The sequence below is a fragment of the Camarhynchus parvulus genome, chromosome 3 (genome assembly GCF_901933205.1).
Source record: "Camarhynchus parvulus chromosome 3, STF_HiC, whole genome shotgun sequence".
Classification (NCBI taxonomy): Eukaryota; Metazoa; Chordata; class Aves; order Passeriformes; family Thraupidae; genus Camarhynchus; species Camarhynchus parvulus.
Window position 1 is genome coordinate 67250397 of NC_044573.1, and position 17730 is coordinate 67268126.

A 17730-nucleotide genomic window follows, 5' to 3' on the forward strand; every position below is an offset into this window, starting at 1 on the left:
TAAAGACGCAGCAATACGCCTAGTTTGTATGTGAACGCAAACACAGCATGAGCCCCCGTGTTTCTGTAAGCGATCGGTTTATTTAGCGGCACCCAACTGCACGAATCCTACAACACCTCCCGCTCCAACATGGACCCACAGCGCCGGGGCCGGCCGGGCCCCGCCTTGCCCCGCCTGCCGTACGGCGGGGCAGCACTGACCAATCACGGGGCACCATCCCGCAGGGGGGCGGGGCCGGACCGTGAATGGCAGCTGGCGAGATAAACAAGTCGCTGCACTGTTCGGCGCCCTGTAGCATGGGGTGCGTGTCCACGGTCTATTCCTCTGGTCCTCCCTCCCTCGCTCCCTACCAGCCAGAGGCGCCGCGCTCGCCGCTCCCGCCTGTGCGCGCAATGTGAAGAGTCAGCAAGTTCCCAGCGGCCGCTGAAACGCTCCGGTGTCTCCGGAGAGGGCAGTGCGCCGACGCCGCCCGGCCGGGGCGACCCGGGGCATGCCGGGAGTTGTAGTTCTGCCGCTACGGCGTCCCGCCTGCCGCGGCGGGGCCGGCTCCCGCAGCCGCACTACGACTCCCGGCACCTCGCGCGCCGCGCCGCGAGGAGCCCAGTTGAAGCGGGTGGCGGCGGCGGAGCGCGCCCCCTCCCCCCCGCTGAAAAGCCCCAAACCAAAACAAAAACAAACCGCCCCCCCAGCCCCGGTCCCCTCGCCCGCCGCCCCCGCCGAGCCCCGGACATGGCGGCGCCGGGAGGGGGCTCCGCCAGCTGCGGGTGCTGATCCGGCCGCCGCGTCCCCCTGCCCGCCCGTCCCTCCCCGCCCATGGGCGAGACATGGACTACGAGTTCAAGTCGAAGCTGGCGGCCGAGCGCGAGCGGGTGGAGGACCTGTTCGAGTACGAGGGATGCAAGGTGGGCAGAGGCACCTACGGGCACGTCTACAAGGCCCGCCGCAAGGACGGGTAAGGGCCGCGCCGAGAACCCCCTTCCAACCCCCCCCCCCCCCGCACCAGCGCCCTTCCCTCCTCCCCTCCCCTCCTTCCTTCCCCTCCCTCCCCGGAAAGTTTCTGGCAGCGCGGGGGCCGGAGCGCGGAGCCCGCCCGAGGATCCCCCGCCCCGCGCCGGGAGCGGGCCCCGGTGCCCCGGCCCCGCGCATCGGTGCCCGGCTGCTCGGAGCGACGGAATCAGTTAGGGTGGAAAAAACCTCTGAGATCATCGAGTCCACCCTGTGACCGAACATCACCATGTTCAAGTAGACCGTGGCACTAACTGCCACATCCAGTCTTTCCTTAAACACCTCCAGGGACGGGGACTCCACCACCTCCCTGAGCAGCCCTTTCCAATGTCTAATCGCCCTTTATGTAAGCAGTCCTACCTAATGTTCAGCCTAAAGCTCGTCCCGCTCTGCCCCGCTCCCCCCCCCGCCATCCCTGGTGGTGCGGTGTCAGCAGGCTGTGCCCTGGGGTCGCCTTTGCTTTGCACGCCGTGTTCCAGGTCGTCGCTTTCGTCTTTTGTGTGACCGCGTTCGTAATTTGACGTTCTGTTCCGATTACTTGTAGGGGATTGAGAAGGGAGGAGCACCTGGCTCCCGACGGCCCCTCCCCGGCTGCTCCCTCCCGAGCAGCTCCCGGGGTGTGTGGTGGTCCCTGGTGTGTCCCCAGCCTGGGGCACCCCGCTGATGCCAGTGCCGGGCACGCTTGGCTTGATGGCCTGTCCGGGGCACTCCTTGTAGGCAGAGCTGGTGGCTTCTGTCAGTACCTATGCACAGGTGTGTCTCCAGCAGTTTCCCGTGAGAGAGCAGGATACAAGTCCCTGTCCCCAAACACTTGGCTGGTGGCTTGATCCAGAGAGGTCCTTTAGGCATTAAGCCCATGTATGTTGCCTAAGCAAGGTTTCTTCTCTTCTCTGGGGAAATCCAGTACCATGGGATAGGTATTCCATGGATGCTATTTTCACAGTATTGTGGTTAAGAGAGCAGTGGGGAGCTAGGATTGCAATTTGGGATTGTTTGGCTGGCATGCAGTTGTTGAAGGGGAGCAGTTCTGAGGCCTGAGCAAGGCTCTCGTGCAGGTGTGGGTTCCAAATAGAATCCTTTGCTTTCAGAAGGGCCATATTGAGCACTTTTTCACTGTGGTGTGTGCCTGGTGCACAAACACAGGCTGTGTTTGCAGTGTTCTAAACATACTGTAAGGTTGGCTAAAATATGCCTGCGAATTGGAGGTGATTCCTTTCTATCAGAATGCTAAAGGGAATAGCCTTCCATTATAGCCAACTGAAACTTTGAAAAAGAAGAGACTGAATGTGGGAAAAGGACAACTCTTAAATAAATTGTTGGAAGTGGTTTAATGACATGCTGCTGCTTTAGATTAGTAGAGAAGTCTAGGGATATTTCTGTAGGAATAAATGGCATTCGTGTGTGTATTGAAAATTTAAACTCTGAATTAGGAGGCTGTAGTATAAAAGTGATTAATAACTGAAAGGTAGACACTAATTCCAGTGAAGGATTAAATACCGGGAAATGAGCTCTGATTCTGCCTAGCTTGCTCTGCAGCCTTAAGAATACTAGAGCATAGCTAACATGAAATATCAAATCTTTTCCAGGTATTACAGCTGCCACTGTAATACCTGGAAAAGTATTTTCATAATATTTTTGAGCTAAGTGATCATGGTTGCTTCTTTTTCCTAAGTATTAATTTATATATATATATAATAAAATATACATGGGATAGGAAGAAAGCAGTAATAAGGAAAGGAAGTGGTAATAAAACTACCAAAATGCTAGTTAAATGTTTGTTGCTGTTCTTTGATACAGTAAACCTAAAATTGCTGATTGTAAGAACAGCATAAAAAAGGCAGAGCTTTGGATTGGCTGTATTACAGAAGAAAGAAAGAAATTTGATGTAAGTTAAAACCAGACATTTTTCATTTCCATCATCTGTAAAGGAAAGCCATCACAGGAATTACATTGCTGCTACAAAGCACCATAAAGAACACGTCTTCAAAATCCCTACAACAATATGACAAATGCAAATGGGTAGTAAAGCAAAAATAAATATGATAAAAAGATAGCTAATGTGTCAGAGCTGGAAATAATCAAAGGGAGACCTTGAGCCGTAAGACAAGTAACTGGTAAGAGGAAGTGCAAAGTTTCAGTGCTGTCAGATAGATTGACATGTAATATAACATGGCACAAATTCAACTGTACTATGTACTCAAGAGACTTTACTTCATGAAGCTTAGAAAGTGGCCTATTTTTTTCTTTTTTCTTGGTCTTCATTTTATGGCATTGGTGAATTCACTCTTAGTTGCTTTTGTGTGAATTTAAATCCTTGGGTGAAAGGAAGATGTGAACAATTTAGGAAAACATTAGAAAACAACTAAAACCATTAATATGAGATGATTTCCTTATGTAAACACCTAGCTAAAGTATATCTGCAGGTTGGAGGATATTTAGCATTACTTATGAACTTTAAGGAGTCCCTAATGAAAGAAATTAGCCAAAGAAATCTAGCAGTGGTGCATATTTATTGTGTGCTCATCACTGGGGGCTTTTGAGCCTTGTATAAAGGAATTCTTCTTTAGCTGATTGCAGAGACTGTTTCAGTATTTTGTAAGGCATTCCTGTGTAAAATAGAAAGTTTCTGGCTTCTTGCTTCATACAGTTAATTTACAGTCTCGGGAAGCTGAGGGCAATAAGAACCTTGTAGCTCTCCAGAAATTCCACCGAGAACTTGTCACTTCATGTTTCAAAAAGTTGGCGTATGAATTTTATGAAATAGTGAAATGTGTTTATATGGAGCTTGGCAAGCTGTTCGATAAAATGCTTGTAGAAAAAGTGGTTTTGTTGCTTAGATCTCTGTGAATGGCTTGTGCATAAAAGCAGTTTTTTGACAAAGTAACAGCTTAGTTTGGCTTTTTCAGCCTAGAGTAGAATATCATTTGGGCGTGTTTCTAGTAAGCGGACTGGTTTCTATGAAAGTTAAAAGATTTTTTCTTTTTTAAATAGTCAGATTTGAACAATGTTGGTGTTGCATTTGAATGCACTGCATCATTATGTTTTTAGAGATTTTGAGCAGCTGCAGCTTCTATTTAGTTCAGTAGTGTTTGTATGGTCTGATGAGGTCTGGAGGTACTACTTGTGTTATACATTTAGCTAAATTAGGCACCTGGGTTTACAGAACTTTCATTAATACCTCTGTAGTCCAGAGGGTGTCGAAAATAGGTATTTATATAAGCTGTCCAGTCCTTTATTTCATGTACAGTAAAACCGGACCAGTGATGTTGATGGAGGAAATCATGATATAAGCCTCATGATTGCAATTCAGTCATCAATATTAGGTTTTTAGCTCTTTATGTAGCTGGAAAATCTGTTACAGGTTTTTTTTTGTGTACTGCTTCAAAGCATCATGTTGACTTTTTCGAAGTGCTTTTTGTTGGACATGTTCGCATCTGTCTAGTAAAGTAAAGAATGCAACTTTTCCAGTCATGGTTAGGAAAATATAGTTTTGTTTCATGCCTTACCTCTCCTCATTACGTTCCTTACGTTCTCTTTGATTGTATTTTAAGCTGCGATGTTGTGCTTAGTTGTTTCACTTCTTGTGTCTCCTCCTCATATGAGAGGCGAGTTTTAGGATGAGTGAGGTTTGGAAATTCTGTTTGTTGTGTATACCTGAGTTATTTTCCTTTACTTTTTCGAAATAATCAATCTTTGAATCCAGGGCACTACAGAGTATTTGTTCACCAGGATGTCAGTCCACCTGCAGGTGGTGGTTTGCATGAGTCAGCAGCTGAAAAGGCACCACTGCTGGTTAGTCAGGAGCGCAGGGAATAGTGGGATACTTGAGTCAAGTCGAAAATAGGCCACTCTGTTCTTCATTCTGTAGCAGCAGCAGCAGATGCAACACTTGCAAAAGCTGTATCTTCATGTAAATAAAACCTTTTTATTATTGCTGCTTCTGCTTACCTGTAAACAAACAATCAAGGTGGCTGCTTTTTCTCAAACTAGGGCTATTTTATTTTTCATTTGTCATTTGACTTACTCTCTGCATTTGGGAAACAAAGGTTCTTATAAATATTAACTATATAGCTGCTTGGAAAGAAAAAATAAGTTTGTAATTTTAGTTTAATCTGTATGTTTTAGAACACCTTTTAAAAAGCAAGTATGTGCTTTTAAATCTTGTTACTGAAGGAATGCCAGAAATATGAAGTGATCAGCTTTCAAATCAATGGCAGTAAAGGGCCAGGATTTGTAGCCCGGGCAGCTCCCAGGCTCCCTGCCAGCTCAGTAGCTGGCGCTGCCCTAGCGGACCCTCCTGCCATAAAAGGTTTGGCTCTGCCCTGTACTTACAATGTATCAGCTAAACCAAGGATGTAGATTTATATGCTACTGTAGTAGTATACTTTTGTAGCTTGTCAGATTACTTTATTGTTACTGTACCTGTAACTTTTCAAAAGAGAGTTGGTATAAACCAGGTTTCATCTTAGTTGCCAAATACAGAATTCCCTTTTGAAAACTGGACAACAGTGATGCAAGTCCAGAAACATCACTGTGGAACACAGGCATAGGAAGGGGAAGAAAAATGAAATAGTCTTTCTTTCTTCTTACCCCTATTTTTCAGTACTTTAAGTTTGTGTTTTCCTCCTTGGACTGACACTGGTGTGCAGAATCATTAATGTAGGGTTCTTAACCCACAGCTTCCAGGTCCACATTAAGAGTCGAGTGCCCCCTTCCTGGCAGTGTTCAAGGCCAGGTTGGATGGTGCTCTGAGCAACCTGGTCTAATGAAATGTTTCACTGCACAGGGCAGGAGGGTGGAACTAGATGATATTTAAAATTCCTTCCAACCCAAATCATTGTATGCTTCTATGAAAAGTAGGATATGGGGAGAGAAAAAAGGATGAAGTACCTAGCCAAGGCAAGTATATAACCTTAACACAGGAATGCTGCTTGTGATTGGGGTCATGTCAACTTTCCTTTGTTTTAGTTTTTTTATTTGATCAATATTTTTTGTTTGAAGCAGAAGTAGAAAGATACTGATTGAGAGAGAGAAAACAATAATCTGCTATGAAGCATGGCTCCATTGGAAAAACTGAATTTCTGCTGGAGCAGCTTAGTTTATTTGGTATTTCTGCTGATATTACATTTTCAGAGGTTGCATCTGGTCAAGGTGGTGGCTCAGGTCACGGTGGTAGTAGAAAACTGAAAGTGTAGAAGAGGTCAAGGTAATATGCTTGATCTCTTAAATCAGTATTTGTGTAGAAATTAATTTGTGTATTGTTCTCCCCATATTCTTATTTAGTAAAACCTAAATTACTTAAGTTTTATAGCAGGGGTTTGTCAGGAGAGGAAACTTGCACTCAAGTTAGCTAAATGCTGCAAATGAGCAGCATTGGTAGCAAAATATCTGGGGAATGAGTACATGTGTACTGCAGTTGCATTTATTCTTAAAAGAGAGGCAACTCACTGATGTGGCAAGGATTATACTCTCTTGAATGTGAAACTGGAATATTATTTATCAATGCAAGTTGATACTTGTAAGACATTTGAGAGTCTATAATAATTTATATATTTACATTTTCTTACTTCCCCTGTTTGACATTGCCTTGAACATAAGTAATTTGAGTGTTGTGCTGTAGTTGCTTTTTACTAATATAAACCTGTGACAGGCTAAATCACAGAATTATTGACTGAAGTCAGAATGCAATGTATTAGATCTTAAACAATTACTTCTCTCTGCAGGAAAATATCAGTATCTGAAAACCTGTGGTTTGCTTTCCACTTTCATATCTTTTCTTTTCCTGATGAAACTTCTTATCTTGAGGAAGGTAGAATAGTTGAAGGTGTTTATGCCTTGCTAAAATCTCTCAAAAGCAAAGAAAACCTAAATACTAGATTTACTTGCAAATCCTGAAAATACCACTTAACCACTGAAGGCTCTCAATATGTGTGAGAAGGAGCAGCAGAACTAAACCAAACCTGTCTAACTAGTTGCCTGCCATGCATTCTAGCAGAAAAGTCCCCATCTAGGAAGAGATAATGAGTACTTCATATCTGTGCCTTAATGAGAGCTGCTGTTGCAGCTATACCATGGCTTTGCTTCCTGCTCAAGAGGATAGTGCAAGTGGTGAGTAATTTTTAGTGCTTCCCACAGACTCTTGCATATGGTTTCTCTCATGGCTATTTTGTTGTTTCTTCTGTTACTCTCCCTGAAACTAGGTACAGAAATGAGCTGTAAAGTGCATCATCACCTTTTGGTGGTGTGGTGGTGGTAGGAGCTTGAGGAAGAAAGGGGGTCAGTAAGATGTGGAAGGGGTTGTGTTTGAGAGAAACAGATGAGTTTTTTCCAAGCTTGTAAAGAAAGAACTGTACATAAATTAGCCCATAAGATGTGAAGGAAAAACTTTCAAAGTTTAGTGGTAGCTTTTTTTTTTGTTTTTTTAAAGAAATGAAGAGGGCAAGAAGGTTCCTGTTTCTGAGTGAGGGGGTTAAGAGTTTTCCAGTAGAGCTGCAGGAAAAGGAAGTGAGAGGTTCAAGGGGAAGAAGAGTTCTGTTTCTGCCCCGCATCTGGTAATAGAGTGCAAAGCAAGACAGACCATGGACTAGGTCAGAAACTAAATGCTTCTTTGTGTGAACTACTTGATATAACAATTTATTATGTTGTATTTCTGAGTCATCCAGTCTAACATGTTATATTGTGAGTAAACGTGTAGAGGTGTTTTTCATAAATTTATTTTCAACATGAGTATTTTCACATCATGTATGATTTGAAAAGAAACCAAAAAATCAGCAAAAACCCCAAAGCCCCAGAAATTGCTGTGGTTCATAATGCTGCAGATGTGTTTGTACAAGTAACCAAAGTTTCTGTGGAATGTCCTAACCAAATTGCACTAGAGATTTACCAGTAACATTAAGTTTTCACCTGAAAATACCTTCTGAATTGCTGTTTGCCTCTTCTGCAGCCCTAATCAAGCTCATGGCTTGCATAGACTTGGGTCAGAAGGTGCCTTTGTCCTCTGGTTGTAGCGGTAGAGTTCTGTGTTGAGAAGTGACTCTGCTTGCATGTGCTTGCTGCTGCTTTATGTTGGATCCAGGAGGAGCTGAGGTCTGTGTGTGCCATCGGGAAGGGATTGTTAGCAGCAGGGACAGGCAGCTCTTACATTCTGCTTCCAAAGATGTGTTGTTCTTTGAGCTCCTTTGCTGGCATTGGAGAACTGACATGCACTGCAGTTTTTATTTTATTTATTGTTTTTTTAATGCAACAAAGTGTTAGAACTTAAAAAAGATTTATTTGTTTCAATAACAGCGCATTTGCTTAAAGGAATGCTGAAACTGGTCCAGGACAACTGCATTTAGAATAAATTGGCTAACTTAGTATGTGACTTCAGGAAATGAAGAACAGTTTCTACTTGTGTAGCAAACACAAGAAGTTTATTGTTTTAACTTGACTTGAGTTTCATGTTCTCTAAATAATATGGGTTTGAAAAGACCTCCCAGCTCTGGAAGCTTGGTTTACATGGTTTGTTTGACTATAAGTTAGATGACTGACAGATAACAATGCTAGTTGTAATCATATTAGGAATCATTGCACCTCTTGTGAAGTTCATTATCTCAACAGATTCAAAAAGAAAAAAGTGCAGAAATATTTTAAACCAAAATTTGTTGTTGACAAAGTCCAGGGAAAGTCTTTAACTCAACTGAAACTTAACTTCTATATCTGAATTTTTTATTAACATTTTTTAGACTTTTCTGTGGGAGTACAATCCTTTCATTTATTGGTGGGAGTTTGTTTGAGAGAGTTTATGAAATACTAGTGTATCTAATAAGACCGAAGTGAAGCAATGTTGTGGAGATAGTGTCAACTGACCTTTACAAAATGGGTGTCTGTAAGTGTGGGTTGGGTTTTTTGGTTGGTGTGTTGTGATGGGGGATTTTTATCTTTTGTTATTTAATTATTTTATTTCACCTTATTGGAAAACACAACTGATTTTTTTTTCTGGTTGTGAGAAAGATTGAAGAAGCTGAGATTACTGAAAGAGTGGATCCCTGAAGGGCATTATTCCTGTCCATGTTTGCTTCTGTCTTTTCTGGGCTTAGTAATCTTTAAAACAATATTTTCAAATGAGGCCACTGTATAACTGCTTGTTTCTCCTCAGTTGTCATCTGTTTTCTACAAAATTCATGATCCTGAAATATTCTACAGTTGTTTGTTTTGTAGATGAAACCACACTGAAGATAGGCTTTCCAGTAGGCAGAGCAGTGGCCGTAGCTTGTTGTGTGTGCTGGGAATGTCAGGTTGCTCAGTTAAGTATCAGGGTTCTGGGCTAAATAAAAGCACAGATATAGCATGGGGGCAGGCTGGGGCAGTGTGGCTTTAAACATATGTTCCCATAAAGTGAGCCTTGTGTGCAGTATGATTATTTTTTTTGTTCACTCTGTGCTGACTTAAGTAGAAAATGCTATTGATTTCTTTTTGCAGTCAAGTGAAAATAAGAGTTATAGGCAATTGACTTAGAGGCAGAAACTAAATCTGCTGGAATGGAAACTGCATCTGGAGGTATGCTTCACTATTTTGAAGCAATGTATCTGCTTTCCTCATGCATTAGTTGAAGGTAGAATCAATCCTTTTTGTGTGGCCAGAAGGTTTTCTTCCTCTTTTGTCCCTCCTTTGTTTTGCCATCTTTATTAGAGCACTTGGAAGCATTCACACAGGTTGTGCTGGGATTCAGCTCTGCCTCTGATTGTCCTTGACTTTCCCACCTCATTGGTGATGTTGTGGTGCCTGAGGAACTACAAGGGCTATTCGTGCATGACATTTCTAGCAGCATGTTTGGCTCTGAAGTTGGTTGTTTGGAGAGAGATACTTCTTATAAGTAATGAATTCTGCAAATTCAGAGGTGTTTAGAGAAAATTCTCACCTGTGTTAATAGTGAATTACCATGGATTCATGCTGAGATTTAACACCTTGCACATTCAAAAATGCTGTGTTCGTTGCTTGTGTTAATTATCGTCAGTGCAGCTGAGAGTGGGTGTCAGCTCATGTCTTTGAATGTGTCTATTCCTAAAACAGAGTTTCTGTATCAGTTGTTGCCTTGTTCTCAAGGGTGTTGTAGACTTCAAAGTTAGCTTATGTTCATATCTTTTGATTAAAACCAGCCATTGTACTGGATAACCAGTTGTTCCTTTGCTCAATTCTGTCATGCTTCAAATGAGAAACAGAGGTAGACAAATTGCCAAATTTAACTTGACCTTCAGAACAACCAAAAGACTTGTTATGGGTAGAATGCCATTTGTTCTACTTCTTGTGTCACTTCAGTGATGGAGAAAAACCAGCATAAAACTTTATCAAGTGATGTTCTTAAACCTCAGATGGTGACAAAGCCTGTTCTGACTATGGGACGTGGAGTTCTAAAATTCAAAGGAAGCAGAATGCCCCTCCCTTTCCCCAGGAACAGATATGATAGCTGACTAAAGACTTTGTTTTTGAGACGTAACAAAGTTGTCTTAGTGGCTGGAATGAAGACCTCTATTCTTTGAGAAATCCTCATGTCCTGACACTGAATTGAGGAAAAAAAGTGGGGTGCTCCATTAAAATCAAAAATTATTATTTTTTTACGTTTCAGACTGAATTCAATTAGACCTTGGGGTGACTTTATGGAGTTTCATTCCAGTCCTTCTACTTTATTGTGAGGAGTTGTTTCAACTTTGCAACTTTTCAGCTGTAATAAATGTGATCTGGGTGCAGCTTTAGTACCTAAAAGCTAATTTACCACCCAGGAATTATACCCATATTGTGTTAGCAAGCTTTCATGTAGGTCTGGCTTGGAGAATTGATAATTTCACTGTAGATGGTTTGATTTAGGGAGTCTGAAGGAAAAGAACTGAAAATTTATGATAGATCTCTGATAAATCTGGGCTTTCATGTGCTTTAGGGGAAGCATTTGATTATGACATGAGTCAGAAAAGAAAAACTGAGTAACTGCAGTTTTTAGGCCATTGCCCTCCTCCCTTTTATATTGAGTCAATAATTCTGCTTATTCTGCTATAGGTGAACCTAATGCATTATAGGGATTTAGAAAAAAAATCTGCACCTGGTATTTGAAACATGTTCTTGCTGAAAAAGATCCCAAAGTACAGGCTTCCTGTTCAATCACTGTTCGGTGATTTGATAGTAATTTCCCACCTATCAAAGTTGTAGTATTTAGCCAGATTTAGCACGACATAGAAAGAGCTGTTTAAGCTGGATGATGTAGTTACAGTATGGCTCTAGGACTTAAAAAATTCCAAAACCAGACAGCACATTTCTTCACATTTATAGTTAGTCACAAACATTCTTCTTAAATGAGTTTATGAAGCAAATGGCAGATTCTTTTTTTCGGCATAGTCTTAGGACCCTATTTCTATCATTTTGGTATGTAATTTGCTGACAAATAAAAATTTGTTTCCTCTTTATTTCAGAGTTTTCTCCTTGCTGCTGGTGTTCCTTGTTTTAAGGTAGCAAATCCTTACATGCAGTATCCTTTCAGGCAGGGAGATATTTCCTAAATCTATCCATTATCTGTAATCAAGCCTGTCTGTAAAGAAATAAAATCAGGTGCAGCTTTCTCTTCTGCTTAAATGTAGCAAATTCTGGAAGAAGCTACCTGGAGCAGCAGAATAATTTTACAGCTTTCAGGGTTTAATGCGAACCCTTTAGTTTTTACCCTTACAAACAGGCTGTCAAGTCTGCTTACCCCAATCTGCTATGAATGTACTTGTATGAAATTCACAGTTCTCAGTCACTCCAGATACTTAAGAATCAGTCTAATTTTAGCAATGGCAACAACACTATAGCTGGTTGAGGTCTCTGAATTTTCATCAGTAAATTTGGAGCAAGGGTGGCAATGACTGAAGTTGTGCTCTCTTTCCTTGCAAATACAAAGTTTTATTATTACAGTGGAAAGGATAAATTTTAATTGATTAGGTTAATAAGATTTCCAGTGGTCTGGTACTACATAGATCTTAGACTGTCTGTGATGTGAAATAATCCGATATTGTTGTTGACAGTGAGAAGGTATCTATGCTACAAAGATTTGCTTTTAAATTTCTGAATTAGAAACTACAGGAATAAAGAGAAGAGCATAGGGTTAAGTTATGTGTAGTGATGCTGGTGGATTACTTTTAGTCTCCTCACATTGATACTAAGCGACCTCTACTCCCCACTCCCAGTCTAGTGAAATCATAGCTGGGAAAAGGGCTTTTTTTATGATAGAAAACCTTATCAGTGCTCAGATTCACTTTTTGTCCTTTTAATCAGCTGTCTTCTTGTGCATGAAGAACGAATCATTTATGTTTGGTGAAGTTTGTGGGGGATTTATAGGTATTCAGCATCTTTTGTGAGGCTCTGTGGAAGCAGGCAATGTCAAGGGCATTGTGTTTCATGACAAGTAGCTTATCCTCACTTTAAGAACTTGCCTTGTTCTTCAACGTGCACATTTCCCCGAGTTCATAAACTGGTTTACAGAGGAGTAAACAAGGGGAAGGATAGCCATATCACTAGTGTGATTTAGGGATATATTTGGGACTGTTCTACAGATTATAAAGCAAAATCTGTTTCAATTTCTCAGGGGGTGCTGTGGTAACACAGAGTGTTTATTAATAATACGATGCAGTTGGTACTTTTAATATGAGCTCTTTTAGTCTGACTGGAACATGTCAGATTTTCCAGCAGGCAAAGCTGCATGTAATGGTTCTTCTGCCTATTTCTCATAGTGTATGTGATGAAAGTCAGGTATCTTTTCAAAAAGCCTAATTGTAGTAATCAGTTGTTCTATATTTGAATGTCTCTGTCAATTTATAGTAGACTTAAGCTTAGAATGCTAATTTCAACAAAAAATATTTCTATTTTCTTGAAAGGTTTTTTTAACCAACCAACCAAGAAAAAAACCAAATTATTAAAAAAATTCACAGATTGCATTATGATTCCCGAGTTAGCCTTTTGGCATCCATTTATGCCTGACATTGGCAAGTCAGTGACATTGGTAATTATTGAAAAATGGAGTAGTAAACCATACAGCATTCAGGAATTTGGTATTGCATTTTGAGAAGAGTAACATCTAAAATGACACATAGACTTCTGCCTTTTGGATATGTTCCTAGGGTGTTCTAAAGGGTTTCATGGGTAGGCTTTAGGTCTGGGAGGTAGCAGAAGGTAGAGGAAAGTGCTGCTGCCTTTTGTTATTCTGTGTATATACTGAGCTGTCTGATGTGATCTGATGTTTGGAGTGAGACCTAGAGGAGTTCAGTAGGTATCATCAGGCAGTGATGCCAATGAAGCTGACAAGCATTTAAGCCCCTTTTTGCAAATGGAGATTGTAAGTACTTGAGACAAAAAAAAAAACCAAACAACAAACCAAAAACCAGAAATGCAGTATTTACTGTAGCATACTGTCTCCATTCCAAAAAGCTTTTTCCTTTTGTTTACCTGGATCAGCCTTGGACATTCTATTTTCACTCTAGTTCTTTTTAATATTGTGTGGTAGACTGTCCTGTTTGATGTAAGTTTGTTGCATTGTTCCCACTCCTCAAGTTTACTTGTAGATGTTTCAGATAAGATACAAGCTCAGCTTTTAAAGATCGAATGGTTACTGCCTGATGGGGAGGTTGGTTTACCACCCTGCTGTTGTCCACAAGAATTGGTTTTTGTAACCCAGTGGGCAACAAGCCAATAACTACACACTTGAGAGAGGCATTGATTTTTTTTTTTTCAGAGTTCTGCAAGTCTGGGTGCCCAGTGGAATTCCACAAATCAAGCACAATAACTATCAAAACCTTTTGCTATTTATGCATGTCACCAAACAAAGGAATTAGTGTTCATTGGCTACATGATACATAATCCTTGTATTAATTAATGTTCTATCTTTTATTGGTTAATGATTCTCTCTTCTCACGCTAATCAGTCCTGTGGTGTTTCTCTTGGGCTGGTGGGTTTTTGGGTCAATGATCTGTGAGTGGTGGTTGGGATCTCCCCCTGCAGAATTCCCTTTTACCCAGTCACAGCTGACTCAGCACAGTTGCTGGGTAAGGTTTATTTGTTTCTTCCTTATCTTGGGGGTTCTGCCCAGTGTCCTTGTGGGCCATAAATTCTGCATTCTTTGTGTCGGCTGTCAGTGGTACATCCTTCTCCCCAGCTTTCTTAACCTCTCTCTAGGTGTGAGATCACTGAAACCTTCCAGGCCCTAAAGCTTAGCAAGACAGTTCTACCAACCAGTAATTTGTCTTTCTAACACCTGCACATCACTTAGAGCCTGTGGGCTGCTCTCTGTTTCACAGACTAAATCTCCTATCTTGTTGATTAGGCTTGAAAGTATACAAAAATCAAACATTAAAGAGCATCCTTTCTTAAGAAAATGTTACATATTCCATATTTTGCAACATTGCCACTGAGAGGAAAGCCCAGGCCCAGGTGACATACGTGTCTGCTCTTTCTGTATGAGAAGTCCTTTCCTGTGACTGACACATGTGATGTTCTGTTTGCAACACCAGGAAAGTTCCCATCAAACCTCTGGGGGATGTATCAGCACAAAGGCCAGCTATGCAGTCCACAGACATTACTGAAACTCTTCACAGCAGCAGGATGAGGTACACACCTGCTGGTTTCATCCATTCTTTTCATGGCCAAAACCAGCCAGTTGTAGTTCATGTTGTAGTGAACTTGTCTGGGTTGGGGTTGTAGGAGCAGCCTATAGCTGCTATGAAGTGAAGGTGAAGAAAGACAAACCTTTTAAAGGACTTTTCAAATTTCTGCTTACCTTATTGTTTCACATTTTGAGTTTCTTATGTAGATCTCAAAATGAGCTAATGGAAGTGCATTGAAATGCAGTGTATACTTCTAGCTAGAAATAAATTAAGATCAATCTGTAGATTCACAGCCTCTGTCATTCATGACTGGTTGTCACATGGATGAAAATGAGCTGGCTGAGCTGCTGACTGGATAAGGCTTGATAGGTTTGGAGGATAGCAGTAAAAGAAAATTACTTTCCTAGTCTGGTATAGAACATTCACCCTAGAGACATCATGTGTAGATTTTTTTGATCTAATAATTCTTTTGGCTTAGTGACTGCTTCTATATCCATAAAAACACTAAAGCACAAGAACTCACTACTTTTTGGAAAGGATTATGTCCCTTTTTTCAGTCAGTCATAGACTTCTTTTTTGGTACTGTTACCTTTGTAAAGGGCTAGGGCCATGTGCTAAGTACAGAATTAAATCCATGAGAAGCTTGCCTTGGGTAACCAGTGGTGAGCACGATCTAGTTAGTGGCTTTGCTGCCGTGTTTTTAGTTAGCTTCTAGTTGCACTTCAGTGTCATGGTTTGCCTTTTCTCAGGGGGAAAAAGGTTTGCAACTCTTTGTGATCTGCTGCTGAGTGATTAATTTACTGCTGTCTGGCAGCAATTAAACAAAGTGATCAGAATGTAACCAGATACCCCTATGGACATTGTGTTCCAGGCAGTACTGTGAAGGACGCTGAGCTCCATAGTGTTCCCAGGCTTTGTCCTACAAAGTCTCAAATACTTAAATTCCATTAGTGTTGTTACAGGGGTAAATTGTTGTTCTTTTCTATTACTTTTTTTTCTAGCTAAGTCTTGAAATGATTTTATGGTACACTTTTTCTTTCCTTAAGAAAATGTGCACTTTAGTTATTATTTATTTATGGTATTGTGCACCTTATTTAAGGCAGCTCTTGTTAGTATATACAGTAAGGATAATATCTGTATTAACTGATGTGATCACAGTTCTAGCTTTGGAGCGATTGCAGTCTTTCAAGCCAGTTCCTTGATGTGGATAATTAATTCTGAAGTTAGGATGTATGTTAAATTATCTGTGAATTCAAGAGAGACCATCATTGAAAGTCTTCAAATTTGAATAATTGGGATAAAACAATTGTTTGAACCATGCGCTATTTTCAAATCTTCCTGGTTTTTTTATGGTCTTGGGCAAGTTGTTTCTAGTTTTCCATTCACTTGTTTGTAAAGTAGTTTCTCATATGAAGGGAGGTCTCTGAAGTACAATTGCAATAGTTAAGACAGTTTAGCTCCTTTGAAATCTTGTAATTATTCTAAATCTCCTGAGCTACATTTTTTAAAAAGTGAATTTGGTACTTTGTTCTTTCCAAAGCATTTGGAAAATGGAAACTGAAAGTGTTACCCAGAAGTAGTAGTAATTGTATTTTTGTTTTCTGTATTAAGTACTACAGCTGGACATCAACCATTAAGTACAATTTTTTGGGGCAAGAGGACAGAGTGTTCCTTTGCATAGTGCCAATTAAAATATTGACAATAACCTCAAGGATTGCAGAATGGGATATCTATTGTGAGGGAGAAAAACTTGAAGACCAAGTTTTTATTGTGGAGGAATGTTCTTAATACATGCTGGCATGCAAGTACTGATAACATGGGGACCTTTGTATTTGAGTGCTGCCTATGGCAGTCTGAAATATCAGTTGGAAAGTTTTCAGGAGGGCAGTATCTCATATTGGCAGTGTCATTTTGGTAAAAATTAATCCCTCTTAGAATAGCATGAATTGTAATATTTCTGAAACCAGAAGCAATGCTGATTTTAATTTTTAATCCCTAGTTTTGGATAAGGGAGCTTGAAGCATAGAGAAGCCTTGTAGTTGTGTGATACAGTGCTTATTTTACCAGATTTGAAAAGCATTAATAAAAATTGTTAACTCACACCTTCCTAAAGTATGGTTTCCCTTTGAGTTCCACTTTGCTGTGTTTTTTGCTCAGATTAGTGAACACATTGCCACCATCAGCCTGAGGTGGCTGTTTGATACAACCTACTTGATTAAACCTTGATCTGTGCCACTTGCTTCCTGACCTCAGAAAAACTCCCTTACAGTTACAGGTTAAGACCTCCAAGTTAGTTGACCTGTTCCTGGGACAGTGTTTCTGCAGATCATATAAAAATGACTGTGGGCAAAGACTCTGCTTTCTGCTTGGCTGTCCCTGGCATGGATGTCTTTTGCCTCATACCAGAGCTGTGTGGTTTGTGGTTGTTGTTTAGATTTGGTGTTAACCATGCTTGCTTCACTCTGGTAAAAATGTGCTGATCTAAGATCTGTTAGAAAAGGATTTATAAAAACTTTCCTGCTGTGTAATTCCATACAATTTACTGAAATGTGTTTAGAGTTCAGTAGAGTTTTTCTGAAATGAAATAAAAGTACTTCCGCCTGTCTCAAGTGTTTTGTGAGAGCATTGGTCTTTAGGGAGTTGCACAGTGTACTCACCTATCACACACACCATTTGATAATATTTATTGAATTCTTACAAGTGGGGAAATAGCTAATAAAGTACCTATGTGTTCTTTTCTTTGGACATTTCACTGAATAACCAGAATTATTTGTTTCATCAGATTGCACTGGCTGACTTGCTTTTGAAGTTTTGAATATACTTCTTTCTCTTTCAAATTATTTTGAATGGAAAATATTATTAGCTAAAATACCACTTGGTGGACATCTTTGGAAAGTGCTTTAATTAGCTATTGTATTTCCATAATAAGGACAGCTAACTTCGGAAAAGTATTTGTATAGACTTGCATTTCTGCCGAAGCAAGCAAATAGTATCTAAAGGAAGCTGTGTTTATAATTCCAAAGCTGTTGGTAAAAAAAAAAAAAAGTCAGGTCAAGAGGCACCCATTTATTATAAATAAGCATTTATTATTTCATTACCCCGATTTTTTATAAACCCTAGTGTTTTA

At 40.7% G+C, this 17730-nt stretch overlaps 1 protein-coding gene across 1 annotated transcript in view; it reads left to right on the forward strand.

Moving 5' to 3' along the window:
* The first annotated feature begins 611 nt into the window (after nt 1–611).
* The window catches only part of CDK19 (cyclin dependent kinase 19), a 123005-nt gene continuing 105886 nt past the window's right edge, over nt 612–17730 (forward strand). The window contains exon 1 of the mRNA XM_030944295.1: nt 612–952. Within this exon, the coding sequence (XP_030800155.1) occupies nt 825–952 (128 nt within the window). The 5' untranslated portion in view covers nt 612–824. The remainder of the gene's footprint in view (nt 953–17730) is intronic.